General features: G+C 43.0%; 1 protein-coding gene across 6 annotated transcripts in view; it reads right to left on the minus strand.

Moving 5' to 3' along the window:
* The window catches only part of GLRA2 (glycine receptor alpha 2), a 170,022-nt gene that overhangs the window by 97,403 nt on the left and 57,488 nt on the right, over positions 1 to 15,131 (minus strand). For all 6 annotated transcript variants that reach the window (XM_048493790.1, XM_048493791.1, XM_048493793.1 and 3 more), the window contains 3 exons: positions 9,721 to 9,803; positions 7,713 to 7,850; positions 4,990 to 5,204 (listed from right to left, as the gene is read on the minus strand). In XM_048493790.1, coding sequence (XP_048349747.1) covers positions 4,990 to 5,204; positions 7,713 to 7,850; positions 9,721 to 9,803 — 436 coding nt within the window. The remainder of the gene's footprint in view (positions 1 to 4,989; positions 5,205 to 7,712; positions 7,851 to 9,720; positions 9,804 to 15,131) is intronic.

The following is a 15,131-nucleotide window of genomic DNA, read 5'->3' on the forward strand; positions in this document are numbered from 1 at the left end:
AGTAATCTGTATCTTTTTAACAGGAATTTAAGTCAAGGTGAAAAATAAGCCTACTGCTGAATAAAGGAATCAAGATAGATACAGTGAACAGAAAAAGACATTGCAAGATACTGCAGTTAGTGGGCAAAAAGAAGCTGGAGTTAACATGCATGTGAACATAAGAAAGAGCCTGCTGGATCTAGTTCAGCACTCTGCTACTCGCAGTGGCCCACCAGATGCCTTTGGGAACTCACATGCAGGATGTGAAAGCAATGGCCTTCTGCTGCTGCTGCTCCTGAGCACCTGGTCTGCTAAGGTATTTGCAATCTCAGATCAAGGAGGATCAAGATTGGTAGCCATAGATCGACTTCTCCTCCATAAATCTGTCCAATGTGCTTGATGCAATTAAAATTAATTGTTAAACCTAATCTACATGATTGTTTTTAATTGACCTTGTTAACGTAATTTGAAAGAAGGAAGGAAGTTACACCATTAGCTCTGTTTATCTGGAAAAGAAATGGTTTAAGGTCAATTTAAGCATCTAGTTTTCTTAAACACCAATCCAGTGGCTGCAGTTAGGCTACCAAACTCAGTCATTTCACATAAGAAACCATCTGTATGGAGACTGAATGTGTATAATAAGGGGAAATAGCATCACAGTGGGTGAGTACCACCCCCAAGATTATCTTTAGATATTTATACCATGCTTTTCTAGTCCAAATCATCTTACAACTTCATTTTCCCTCCTCCCTTTTATCCCCACTTCAACAACCCTGTGAGGTAGGAGAGGCTGAGAGAGAATGACTCAAGGATGTATAAGATCCTGCATAGATACAGGTTACATATATGTGCACAACTCCACAGGATCATGAACCTGAAAAAAAATCCCAGTCCTGATTACTCCAAAAGAACCCAGCAACACTGCTATGTGTGCTGGACCTATATACACCCTCAAGTTAATGTGTGCATTTTGTGGATTAATGCTTGCCATCTCCCCTTTTCTCCACATGTATTTTATTTTCAGGAAATATTATTTGAAAGGGACTATAAAAATGTACACCAAGGGAAACTATAAGTCATAGAAGCACACAATTATACTACAGAAAGCCAAGTGGCAACATCAGGAGAAGGCCTCAGCTTCTATGCCTTGTTATTGGTTCTCTAAAGGAACTGGTTGGTCACTGTCTGAGACAGGATACTGAACTAGATGGATCATTGGTCTGATCCAGCAGGGTTCTTTTTATGTTCTTAAGCATGATTCCATAATAGTGGCCAGTGTGGTGTAGTGATTAAGAGCGTTAGACTCTAATACCTGAAAAACCTGGTTTGTTTCCCTACACAACATGAAGCCTGCTGGATGACTGGTGGGCTAGTCACAGTTCTCACAGAACTTCCTCAGCTCCACCTCACAAGGTGTCGATTGTAGGAAAGGGGAGGTGATTGCAAGCTGCTTTGAGACTCTTTAATGGTAGAGAAAAGTGAGCTATAAAAGCCAACTCTTCTTCTGTTTTTGTTCTTCTACATAGACATCTTTAACAAAGAACATCAGTAAGTCTGGCATATCATCAGCCAGGATTCCAGGTATACGATCTAATATTTTCCAAGTCAATTTGACTGAATTTAGGGATTTTTGACCAGATTATTGCATACATCGAATGTGTTGTTTAGTAAATCTGGCTAATATAATAATTTTCTTTGGTTGCTCACTTGTTTTAGTCAACAAAGGGTCTCTTGGATCCAAGCAAATAATCCATATCAAGCTGTAAAGTAACTGAAGAAACAGGGAATGATGTCCTGGTTTAGATCTGGTTTCAAAACTCAGCTACATGTAACCACTTTGCTGGGTAGTTTGGCTGCTGCTGGGTTGAATGGACCAGAGCCAAATCAAGGCTGCACTTAGAGAATCAGCTTGATTCTGGAAAATGGCTGCAAGCCTATCTATGCTGGTATAAAATTAAAATTGACCCACAAGTTAGGCAGTTGTAAGCAATTCTTTGGGGGGTTCTATCTTCAGATGTACCTAAACCATCACAATTTAACACTAGAATTAACAGTGCACCTTCTATGCCACCTAAGAAGATGACAATATGTACAAAGAAATTATCCATTCTTGACTATAGAAGAAATGCTGTGTTTACTTTAAACCAATACTTAGCCCAATAATGTTGCCACACTTTTCTTTTCCTTGCAGGCACACAAGAGGAGCTGCACCCAGTCACTTTGCCCCCTCATACTGACCAAAACTAGGGTTGAGCTATGTGGGCCAACACTGGGAGTGTTCAGTCTCCATCTCCCATGGGTCCAGTCAACAATGAGAGCTTGGTGTGGGAAACCTCTCTCATCCACTGCTTAGAGCACATGACCATCACTATTTCTGCCTTATCAATGAGCCACCAAATCCCCATCATGAAGCTGGTAAAAATGGTCCTTGAGTTATGACCCCCTGAAAAGGACCACCAAAATGTCTGTTTAGCCTTCAAGAGACATTCTAAATCCCAGTTCACTGGTGAATGGTGGTGGTCAGGGGGGTGGACTGCACTAATTGTAGTGCCTGCACTTCCCCTGACAGGCTGCAATTCACAAAGATCCCAGTTTAGCTCCCAGCCTCCCACACCCAGAATCTGGTATTTCATTTGCTTAGTGTGAGAGGACAGAAAAAAATGGCCACTGTGCCATTTAAGGGAAAGCTTTTTGGCCAGCACATTTCTAAATTACATGCTGTAAATAAAATATCCCATCCCTCTGTGAAAATATTGAGCAAGAACCTCTGACTCTCACATAAAAATATTTCCTCGTTCGCAGTCTGCATGAAAGCCAATAAGTTGAACCAACAGTTATAAATCACCAGATTTTTCAGAGCTTTCATTTTATCATCAGAGGAGCAACATCAACAAAGTCTGTGCAATTTTCAATGTTTCTCCCAACATGCTCCATTAGAGCAGATTACAGCATGTCAAAATATAGATAAATCAAACTGGGAAGTACCTGTCTGAGCTTGAAAACCTTGTTGGGAAGGTTAGTGAACAGCAGCACTTATCCGTCTTTGCCAAAAGGAGACATTTTTGTAAATTCAAGCCCCTTAATCCTAATTCCCTTGGATTACATCGAAGGGTGTTCCACAGATTAGTATCAAGCTAACTTCCAAGTCAGTACAGTAAAGTGCTCAAGAACTGTCCAGAATATATTCCTGGCAAATATTAGACTATCTGCATCCATAACCAGAAGTCAAGGGAGTGGTCAACCAGAAGGCTGGTATTTCACAGATTTCATTAAATTTGTTTTTTCACTGCAACGGGGAAGAGCAGGACAGTTCAGTTGTCATGACCATGACCCCAGGAGTTCAGAAATGCATACAACAATCAAGTACACATACCCAAGCAAGCCCTTTAGTTTTCTGTTCTTCTGATAGACTAGCCTTTCTGCTGGCCACTCCACAGGAAATTCGGGGACCCAGGGAAAATAAAAGGGCTGTAATAGAATGCCTTCCATATTTCACCACTCCATTTAGCCCCAGTGGTGGAGTGGCAAGGGGGGGGTGCGTTATGCACTGGGCACATGCCTGGAGGTATGGAAAATTGCCCCCAGCCCCTCCCCCTTTTCCTTGCCCCTCCATGCAGCCCCCTTCCCCCATTTACCTTAGTTCCTTTTCTTTTTCTAGTACTTTTTCAGGCTGAAAAAAGCGGCCTATTTACAGTTCAGGCTAGAAACTGCCCGAGGAACTACACTTCCCAGGAGACCTTGGAGCTCACAAGGTCTCCTGGGAAGTATAGTTCCTCAGGCAGTTTTTAGCCTGAACTGTGAAGAGGCCACTTTTTTCTGCCTGAAAAAGTACTAGAAAAAGAAAAGGAACTAAGGTAAGTGGGGGAAGGGGGAGCGCCGCGGTGGGGCATGTGAGGGAGGAAAAAACACACTGCGCACCAGGCACAGTTTGGTCCAGCTACACCTCTGTTTAGCCCTCTCCTTTTGGTAAGTGCTTATTTCCTCTGGACTTGATGTGATTAGAGAGAGAGGAACCTCTCCCCCACCCGCAACACCCCAACCCTCTCATGTTACTCCTTTTCAAATCTTTCTCACCTTGCTTGCTCCCCTCCATTTCTCCTCACCAAGCTTATTATCCTTACTGCTTCTGAGTCAGACTATGGCCCAGTAGGTGACAACATTTCCTGGGCCAGAATTTGCCCATGGCTGAACCAGGCAGGCATCTCACTGACTGAGGATCAAAATGTTTGTATGCCACCTTGAACTTAACCAGGTCAGGAAGGGCAGGATATAAATTTAATAACATAAAAATAAAAGGCAGTCAGTTGATCTCATAGCAGCCATGGTCCCTTCCCATCACAATTTGTTAAAAAAAAGTACAATTAAAAAACAATAAAGTAACTCTGACAATATGATTTCTAGAAGCACACTGGGAAGAAGAGCTTCCAGGCCAGATTCATTGTTTGCAAAGCTCCAAACTGATTTACTTAATCAGTTTGGAACATGAGAAGAGTGTTCCAGAGTAATAGAACATGAGCAGAGAATCACACCTATCTTATGGCTGCCCTACCCACCTGCTCGATTGGAAAATATCCTTAAAAAGGGCAGATCTTGGGGCTTCTTGTAGCCCTGGTAGATTTATTGGCCTCACACTAATTTCACAGTGATGAACACAGAAAGGAAGAACATCTCCCATCCGCTAAACTGTAGCATTTGTATGCATCAGCATTTGAAATGTTTTGGTATGAATGACACATTAATACAAGTATTGACTAAAATCACTACATTGAACCTAACTGCTTGTTGGTAGGTATTGTAATCGTAGACTGCTCCTCCTATAAACACCTTTACAAAAGATTGTAAGACATATCTACATTCACGCCTGTTACCAAATTCAAGACTCCTCCACAGAAGAGCATTAGTCTGGCCATTGAAATACATGCACACTTTAAGGATTTTGATACAAAAGTTAATAGGAGGCAATTCTCAGCTGCCTTCCAGTAGTTAGTGAATTAAATGGAGGATCCTTACTTTTGGAAGAGAGGCTCTGGAGCCTGAACTCTGAGTTGTCATTGTCAGGACTGTGGTGATTCCCAAGGCAACTCTGGCTGGAGCAGCATCCATGTTGATCCAGAAGGAAACCCAGGACAAAATGACGATCAGCAGGCTAGGAATGTACATCTGGATTAAATAATATCCCATCTGACGCTCCAAATGAAACTTTACTTCAATGCATGTAAATTTTCCTAGAACATGAAATTGCTTTTATAAATCATTTTGTACATTTTAATATTATTTTATTATGAGCATAAATTAACTGCCTGAGGCACATGGCTTTTGAAGCTTCTGACATAATTCATTCTAGATTCATTCCTTTATGAAACACATGAATGTACTGTACAAGTTTTTACTTCAGCTGACATTTTACTTTGATGGAGTTGACCACTAGGCAATCACTTGAGACATAAATCATTTGGCACAATTGACTTTAACATCTCGATTCTCTCCTTCAAAAATAGAAAGAAGATTGAAAAATTATAATACTGGAAAACACAGAAAAAACATAAGCACTTTAGCTCTCTTTATTAAACATGCTGAAATTCATTCAATGATCAGAGTGTTCTGGAAACAGAAAATATCTGTCATGAAATTTCAAGGATCTATCCTTCTTTTTCATGGCCTTTTCAGATGAGCAAGAAGCTCGACATTTGAGAAAATAGAATGGCCCAAGTCTGAGTAGAACTGAAGTAAGCCTCACTGGACATTGTTAGGACACACACACACCAGAGAAGTGGTTCTCTTAATTCATACGCATAGGGAGAGAAAGGATGAGTTCATGGAAATTATGGGGGTCCCAAAGAATAAGGATGATAAGAAGGAATGAAGGTTGAAAAATATACTGTTACAAGTGGGAACCTACAAGGACTTATGGGAGGCATCTTGTTTCCCCTTCCCCCACTATTTGCTCTTCCCCTTTCTTGAAAACCCCCATAGGTACTCCACTTTTCCTGCTTCCTCCTCTCCTTTTAGGTTGCCAACTTCTAGGAAAGGCCTGGAGACCTCCAAGAATCACAACACCTCTCCCAACTGCAGAAGTCAGTTTTCCCCTGAAGTTGTCAGGTCCAGGTTGAGACATCAAATCCTGGAGATTTGAGGGTTGAGTTTTGGGAGAGTGAGAGTTAAAGAGATATGCAACTTCAGCCTGGTATAATGCCATAAATTCCACCCTTCAATTCCACCCTGTTTTCTCCAGGGGAACTGAACTATGTCATCTGGCGAGTAATTATAATTCCAGGTAAATATGCGGTGCCAGCATGTTTTCCTTGGCAGTGTAGGTGCCCCTTATGTCAGTGGGGTGGACAAATGCAGCACTGTGGCCCTCCACCACTCCCACTGGTCGATTTGCCTTTGTGTGTGGATTGGGTCCTTAGAAAGTTATAACTCTCTTTAGGGTTGCACTGAAAAGGTGCTATAGAGAGATTGCATGATTTAATTCTCGTCCATGGAAAAAATGTCAGAGAATAGACTGCTACAATTCTTTCCTCAGTAACTAATTTTCTATGGTCAATTCTGCACTTGCGTTATTGACCTAAGTTTGAGCTGCGTTCGACCTAAGTGCTCCGCACAACCACTGGGATCGACGTGGTTTAGTCCCAGCTACGCCCCGTGTAACGGTCAAATTTCCGACTCCAGTTGGGAACTACTACTTTTTCTACGAACCACGCTCGAACTCAGCTCGATTCCAGTAAAGTGCGGAATCTCTGGCGCCAGGAGTCCCCCGTTCAGCCAATCACAGCTGAGTGTTTTGGGCATGCGTAGAGCTGGAGAACCACTGCGGCGAAAAGCGCACCAAATTTCTGACAAGAGGCGGGAGCTATGCAAATCTCGCCCTCATCTGTATGGTGCTTTGTTGCGTCGCTTCTACGTAGCTCCTACATAGATTTTTTTTAAAAAAATGAGAAACGCGGGGTCGCGTTTCCCGCCATAGAACAGTAGCCAATCGGAATAGAGTGGTGAAGAGGCACTGGATGATCCCACCCTCCAAGCTGGGATCAAGCTGGTTGCAGTGGGGAACAACAATGGCTTCGACCTAGATCAGTACCCTTCTCAGGGAACTGGGCTGAACCTATTTTACTAGTGTGCAGAATCGCCCTATGTTTGGAGTTGTCTTCTTCTTTTTAATGGAGAAGCCTTAATTCATTTTCCTTCCTACTATCTGGAGACAAGTCAGATACAGATCCACTGCCTTCAGAATATAAGAACATAGGAACAGTTTGTTGGATCACACCAGTGGTCCATCTAGCTCAGCATACCAGTTGCCCAGGACAGCCAAACAAACTGGGATAGAAGCCAAGGACCTACACTGCTGCTGCCTCCCAGAAATGCTATTTAGATGTTTGCAGCCTCTATATACGGAGGCTTCCTTCTGTCACCACGGCTGTTAATCACACCACGGCTAGTAGCTGCACCTCTTTTCTAGCTATCTAGGCTCATGTACAAAGTGTTCAAAAATTATAACAAGCAATCACGTCATTTAGAAACAATAATATTTAGTTTCTTTTTGGTTCTGACAGTTCCCAAACCATGCCATGAAGTAGAAAAGCATCACATTTGATGTTAATCAACTAGGAATACTTAGAGATACGTTAGGAAGACTCTTATATAACCACTTACCCCATCTTATCCAATTTATAATTTCTCCTGTCATTTGTGGTAACGGTTGTTCATTTGAAATAGTAAAAACAAACACTCACCAGTATTGTAATGCTTTGTGCAATAGCCAAGTTCCTTCTCTTCTTTCAAAATAAACTGTGGAAGAGTTAACCCTTCTGCTACTTGCACTGGACCATCACTCATCCACTCAAAGATCAAGTCATTCATAGTGTAGCCAACTAGGAAAAACAAATGCATTTCATTAGATAATAATGACACCTTCTGAAGGCAAGAGAGGAAAATCTTGACAGCGCAAGCATGCTTACTTTTGAATGAAAAAAGAACAATGGAAGGTACACCAAATTACTTCTTAGGCAGCACTTCACTGAGTACCATTGTTTTAAAAAATATGACATTATTCTAATGAATTTGTCACTCTGGTACACATCTGGAAACCATTGGCTGTAGCCATACAGGTTCCTCTGATAATATCCTGAAATTTGGAAAACTGTGATATCTGTTATGGAATCTCCACTCACATCCTTTGATCACCTCACAACTGGTACTCAGGAGATGTGTTCCACTCAACTGGACAGGAAGCCACCAGTCACACATTTCAGGAGCATGATTAAGGTGACTGTAACATCTGAGTGCTCAATTCACATAAGATGACTGTACAAATCACACTTCTGAAATGTGCAGCTGGCAAGCTACAGCTTCACTCAACAGAACCCAGTGTAACACTTATAGACTGTATGAACAAGACAGAGAACACACAACAGACTTAATATGTACAAATAAGCAAGCTGTCTTATACTGAATATGACTGTGGTTCTCTCAAGCCTAATAGTACTCTCTACTCAAACAAGCTCTCCATGCTCAGGCAGAGGAATCTGTCCTGATTCTGCTTTCTGAAGTAATTTTAATTGGAGATACCAGAGATTTACTTTTTTGATGTTTAACATGTATCCTGTGCACTTTCTGGATATGCAACTAAAATTTTAAAAATATAAAACAATAAACAGGATTGAACTGGGGATCTTGTCAATTAAAATCAAGTATATTCACACAGAGCTATGGCTGGAACCCACTGCTTTCAAAAATCAACAACTGGAAAACCTAGTTCTGTCATATGAAAATGCTCTGTTATTGAAAACAACCACCAAATACGAGACAGACTGAATTTAATCCTGTTAAATTTAACACTGCTAAATTCAGTTTGTTATTTAAAAAATTAAAATGAAAATGAAAACATTAAAAATTTAAAAAAATTAAAAGTGCAGCCATATACTCCCAAAACTTGTATCAACCGAAAAGAACCTGCTTGCTGCACAATGTGACTAAACATGAGGCTGCTGCAGCATAAAAGCAATATTAAATGTGGACATCTGAAGCAGTAAAAAATTCACAGATAACATCGAAACTGAGATGTCATAGTCCAGCATTAGTCAGGCTGCTCCTAGAGTACTGTGTGCCATTCTGGGGGCCTCACTTTAAAAAGGTTGTGGACAGAACGCAGAGGAGACTGACAAGGTTAGTTCAGAGCCTGGAGACCAAGCCCTATGAGGAAAGGCTGAGGACCTTGGGAATGCTTATTTGGAAAAGAGGGATTGAGGGGGATATAATTGCTCTCTTTAAGCATTTGAAAGGATGTCAGAGGAGGTCAGGGAGCTGTTCCTGTTGACAGCAGAGGACAGGGATTGCAATAATGGGTTAAATTATGAGTGGAAAGGTACCGGCTGAATATTAGGGGGCGGGGAATTACAGTAAGAGTTATGGAATTGACTGCTGAGAGAAATGGTGAGGTTCCCCTCACTGAAAGTCTTTAACCAGTGACTGGACAAACACTTGTCAGAGATGCTCTAGGCCAGGGGTCTGCAACCTGCGGCTCTCCAGATGTTAATGAACTACAATTACCATCAGCCCCTGCCAGCATGGTCAATTGGCCATGTTGACAGGGGCTGATGGGAATTGTAGTTCATTAACATCTGGAGAGCTGCAGGTTGCAGACCCCTGCTCTAGGCTGATCCTACATTGAACGAAGGTTGGAATAGATGGCCCATATGGGCCTTTCCAGCTCTACGATTTTATGATTCTATGATTACTTACAGCTCTCTAGTTGCATAGTGCATGTTTGCACATCCATGGGAAAGTTCTTCAGGTCCATGGGACAAGATAAAGTTAGCGTTAGCCTAAAGGTGCACAGAAAGATTGCACTACATTTAGTAAGCATGGAATTACAGATAGAAATGGTCAAACACACTGTTAAACAACAAAGTTTAAAAGCTCTTCATCTACTCATTTTGGTAGGGAAACATGGTCAATAAGCCAGATACTGGCAATGCAATTATTGCTGAAGGCTTGAAAACAGGCTGAATCAACTGGCTCTTGTTGGTTTTTGGGCTGGCATCTTTAGAGGTATGTCATAGCATGACACACCTCTGAAGATGCCAGCCATATATGTGGGTAAAACATTAGAAGCAAAACTACCAGACCAAAGCCACAAAGCCCAGAAAACCCATAACAACCAATGCAAATATTCTTGAATTTCATTGAATAAGTGCATACTTCCAAAGTACCCTTCATTTTGGAACTGATTAAATGATCCTTGGGGAGCCCCAGATGAGTGTACTTTGAAATTTGAAATGACTCTAAGCACTGTGGAGATTCCCCCAGAATAGCTGCAAAAATGGCGCCTAGCAGTGAAACCAGTGAATAATAATAAGAAGAGTTTGGATTTATATCCCCGCTTTCTCTCCTGCAGGAGACTCAAAGGGGCTTACAATCTCCTTGCCCTTCCCCCCTCACAACAAACACCCTGTGAGGTAGGTGGGGCTGAGAGAGCTCAGAAGTGCTGTGACTAGCCCAAGGTCACCCAGCTGGCGTGTGAGGGAGTGCACAGACTAATCTGAATTCCCCAGATAAGCCTCCACAGCTCAGGCGGCAGAGCTGGGAATCAAACCCGGTTCCTCCAGATTAGATACATGAGCTCTTAACCTCCTACGCCACTGCTGCTCCTATAAAGGTGCAAAAGCTGTGCCAGTCAGTGTAGGGCTATATGTATAGGGTTCTTTTTAATGAAACCATCAGATCAATGAATCAACAAAGCATTGTTGCTGCACATGTGAAAAAATACATCACATACAACATCACAACCCATAAACTAACAAATTGTTTTTTTGTGAAGACAAAAAGAAATAGTTGCAGTTAACAGGATACACAGTTTTGAAAATGTTTGAAGGTGAGGTGCATGGACACTCGTAATGGAAAATGATCATTCCGAGAATACCTAAAAATGCTGTAAACAACATGTGCAGAAAAGGCTTCAGTGAACTTTTGATTTATGAAAGACATAAAGTAAGCTCTGATTTAGAAAATCTTATGCCAGAATAAATTCTGTCAGGTCTCCAAGGTGCCACTGGACTCTTATTTTATCTTGCAGCCCCCGACAACCACAGCTTTCCATCGGAAATTTTCTTTACGGTCCTTAGAGGTTAATTGTATGCTAAAGGCATCTTAAATGTATGCTAGGATGTCACACTGTTATGTAGAGATCTGTACCAAAATAAATCATTAACACTGTGGCAAGGGGGTTGAAAAGATTTTATTTTAAATGTGATATGGTTTATGCATAATCATTATCCAGTCTGCAACTGATATTAACTTAATTTTGCTTACATTTTTGCAATATATGTCAGAGGCAGAACATCCTGTAGCCAGATTTACTTTGGGAAGCCATGAATAAGTAGTTCTACAAAACCAGCACGTTTCCTAGACCAGCATTTATAACCCAGTTGAGACAGTACATTTTCCCTTCTTTCTCCTCATGGGCTCTGGCCTTTCCCAGGCCATTTATTTTCAAAAGTAAAGCACTGAAAAGGTTCCTCAGCCTCCAAGGAATATGGTTATTGGAAACATCTGAGCCCCTTGGAAAAAAAGTGGGAAATAAAAGCTTTAAAATAAATAACCCCGCAGTCCCAACAATCCTTTCTGGAAAGCTAACTTGACTGAGCAGTCCTGAGTAGTGTTACCAGACCGATCTATGGTAGGTTGGGGGAACCCTGCTTTTAAGACAGCAGTGTCTCTACTCATCCTGCTGACCCTTGGGGTGCCTGGCAGTGCAGTGCAAAAATGGGAAGCTCATTCTCTGCATTGGCTAGTGTACCCACAAGGACACAGAAAACCCTTTATGGACATGCCCTCACCCATATCTGTCATGCAAAAGTCATTTCTCACACCCTTCCTGAAAGGATTAAGAGAGCACAATGACTCCGCTCTGGAGAGCATTTCCATCTCTAGCCCTAGACTATACACCCCTGCAGAGACAAAGGACTTGTTAATGTGTTTGCCCTTAGTGCTCCTGCGAAGTATTATATTAACCCAAGAATGTGTTCATCCAACTAATCTCTCTAATGACCACCTCAATCACCTTGTCATTGTTATAGAAACTGTAATTTGTTCAGTTTCTTCCCATGTTCAGGCATGCCCAAGCTTGGCCCATCAGTGCCAGAGACTATGACCATTTATGCATTTGAGGTCTCCTTTGCTTTAAGGTTCATTCCCTTTGGGTTGGATTCTTGGACACACACATGTTTCTCCCTCCCAAACTCACTGCACGTCAGAGAATCAGAGAATCTGTGAAGTTTCCAAAACCTCTGAAAATGAGACTTTTCATCTTCATTCACATGGAGAGCGAAGGAAAATAACAGGTACTTTCCGTTCTTCAAGTTTTCTCATTCCTCTCCTCCTTCCCCTACCCATTGTAAGGAATTCCATAGACGCAGAAATAAAAGGCTTTGGGAGTAAAAGTCCATTTATTAAGACATCTTAGAAAGCTCAAGTACACGCAGTGGCAGGAATGACACTTCCCGCCAGAAGCACAGGTTATAATACCAGTCACCCCACATCCCCTTCCACCAGCCATGGGAACAGAGGCTTCATCTCAGCGCCAAAGATAAAGTCTCCGCCCGATGCATCTGGCCCATGCGCCGGGCTGTGGAATGCTACTCCAAAGGTTACTTCATATCAACACCATTAGATCCTTTACACTCTGCCTCCCCTAAAGAAGACCCCTTTAGGGACATGTCGCGGAAAATGGTGGAAAACAGAAATAAGGGTGGGGAGCTTCAATGTTTTCGGGAATAAACCCATTGATTATACCCAGAGGAATATCCCACCCAAGAAACTAAAATATTACTAAAGCGTTTGCGATTAAAGCGAGAAGTCCAGGATAAGCGTCAATTTAAGTAGTGCTTGTATTGCCATCAATAATAGTGGGTGGGGGGCCTCTCTCCGGTAGTGCGTGCCAGGCATCGGGCGGGAGCCTCCTTGAGTAAGCTAGGAATGGAAGACAGGATGGATGTTACTAAAGAAGAGTTAGAGCAAATCCAAGCGGGCAGTGACATCATGCATCCCTTTGGTAATCTGAAAGGTCCCACAAATCTCTTGCCAAGTTTGGAATATTTATACCCGATCTCTGAGATTTTTGTAGATAAATGCACCCAAGGGAGCCCCTGCACGCAGAGGAAATCCAGCGGTGTTTATCATGCTTAGGTTTTGGGAGTCCTTTGCTTGTTGTAAGAAGCGGTCTGGACCCGACTTCCATCCCTCGGCTGAGATGAAATCCATTGTTGAAATTCTGGGGGGTCCCAAAGCAGCTGCTTGGTGGATTGTAACTTAGCGGCGGAAGAGGCTGACCAGACACTGAATTTCAAAGAGGTTTTCTTTATTACTACTGAACCGCATTGTTGTAGGCGTATTACCATAAGCGAATAAGCTTCGCACCAGTTGTCTTGGTGGTAGTTGGTGTAACAAGCGTAAAATACTGCTCTAGGGTTCTAATTGCGTTCTCTCCGTCTCGCCCGTCACTTTGAACGTGGTAAGACCCGGCGGCGGCAGGCGACTAACAACTTAAAAGCAGCTTTCCAGAACTTTGAGATGAATTGGGGGCAGCGGTCGGAGACCCGCACCTATGAGGCCGGAATGGAGCCGGTAAACATGTTGAATAAACAGCCGTGCCAACTTAGGAGCGGAAGGGATGGAAGCACATGGAATAAAATGGGCTTGCTTAGAAGAATAGATCTACCACCACCCATAAAACACGTGTTGCCATGACTTTCGGGCAAATCTGTAATGAGAAATCCCTGGAGATGACTTCCCAAGGGGAAGCTACGGGAGAGGTTTCAATAATCCATAGGGCTTTCCGGGATGGTTTTGGCTTCTGCACAAACCGAGCAGCCTTTAATGTATGCCTCAATGTCTTTAGCATTCTGGCATACAGAAAACTGCGGCCCGGACTAGGGTGCAGAGTTTTCAAAAAGCCAAAATGTCCAGCCCGAGCGGGCATCGTGGCAAGCTTCAAGAACCTGCTTGCGGAGGAGGAGGCGTGCTTACCAACTTCCCCCTCCGCCAAACTCCATTCTCCCAAAGCGCGGTGGGAGTCTCCTTAGACGGCTGGAGGCTCATGCAGCCCGCCTCCTCCAATTCCGCAGGAAAGGAGAGGCAGAGACTGGGAGCGGGGGGTGGAGGAGAAGTGGGCGTTTGAGATCGGTGTTACAGCCAGCAACTGGGAGGGTAGGAGCAGTCGCGTGGAGATAATGTCTGGTAAGGCAGCCTCACCCAGTGCCAGAAGCGGCGAGGCGCATCCAGCCAGTTTGTTGGTTTTCCCAGGGAAAAAATGGACTGTAAAGAGAAGCGAGAAAAGAAATCCGGCATTGCATGAAGTTGTTTTCGCGGACATCTTGAGGGGGTGGAAAAGAGCTGCCAGGGTTTTATGATCGACCAAACTTGAAAGGGTGCTTAGCCCCCTCCAGCCGAGTGAAGCCAAGTGGAAGTGCTGCTTTGATGGCACTTGGTCTCCTTGTCCTCCCACAGTCCAGTTAGGTTAGGCACCAGAGAATTTTTTAGAACAAATAAGCACCTGCGGAACAGTCTACCATCTTTATTTTTTTTCTGCAACAGGGCTGCCCCGAAGTGCTTTGTCCAGCGTCCACAGTGAACCACAAGCGGGAGATCCGGGTCAGGGTGCTTTAGGATAGGTTAGGTGAGTAGCATGAATTTTAATAGTTGAAAAGGCTGTTTGACATTTCTCCTTCAGACCAGAAAAGGGGGGCCCGGGCTTGGCGGACAGTGGATCTTTACCCTTAGTGCGTAAGAGGAGTCTGTGAGAGGGAGAGTCAGTTCAACAGAAGTGGAGTACCAGAATGCGATAGAAATTAGCAAAACCAGAAAGCTTGACTGGAGTTCTTTTGGTTTGGTGGGGCGAGCCATTGGAGGACTGCTTCAATTTTAGCAGGATCCATTGTTAAGCCCTCGGGCGAGATCCGGTAACCAAATAGTCAATGGAGGTCTGATGAAAACAGCATTTGGAGAGTTTGGCAAAGAGAGTTGTCAAGCAAGCGTTTCAATACCTCTGGGGACAATGGCTCATGCTCTTCTATAGTTTCTTGAGTAAATTAAAAGCGTCATCTAAGTATACAACCACTCCCTTGTACAGTAAATCATGGAGAACTTCGTTGATA

The sequence above is a fragment of the Sphaerodactylus townsendi genome, linkage group LG04 (genome assembly GCF_021028975.2).
Source record: "Sphaerodactylus townsendi isolate TG3544 linkage group LG04, MPM_Stown_v2.3, whole genome shotgun sequence".
Taxonomy (NCBI): domain Eukaryota; kingdom Metazoa; phylum Chordata; class Lepidosauria; order Squamata; family Sphaerodactylidae; genus Sphaerodactylus; species Sphaerodactylus townsendi.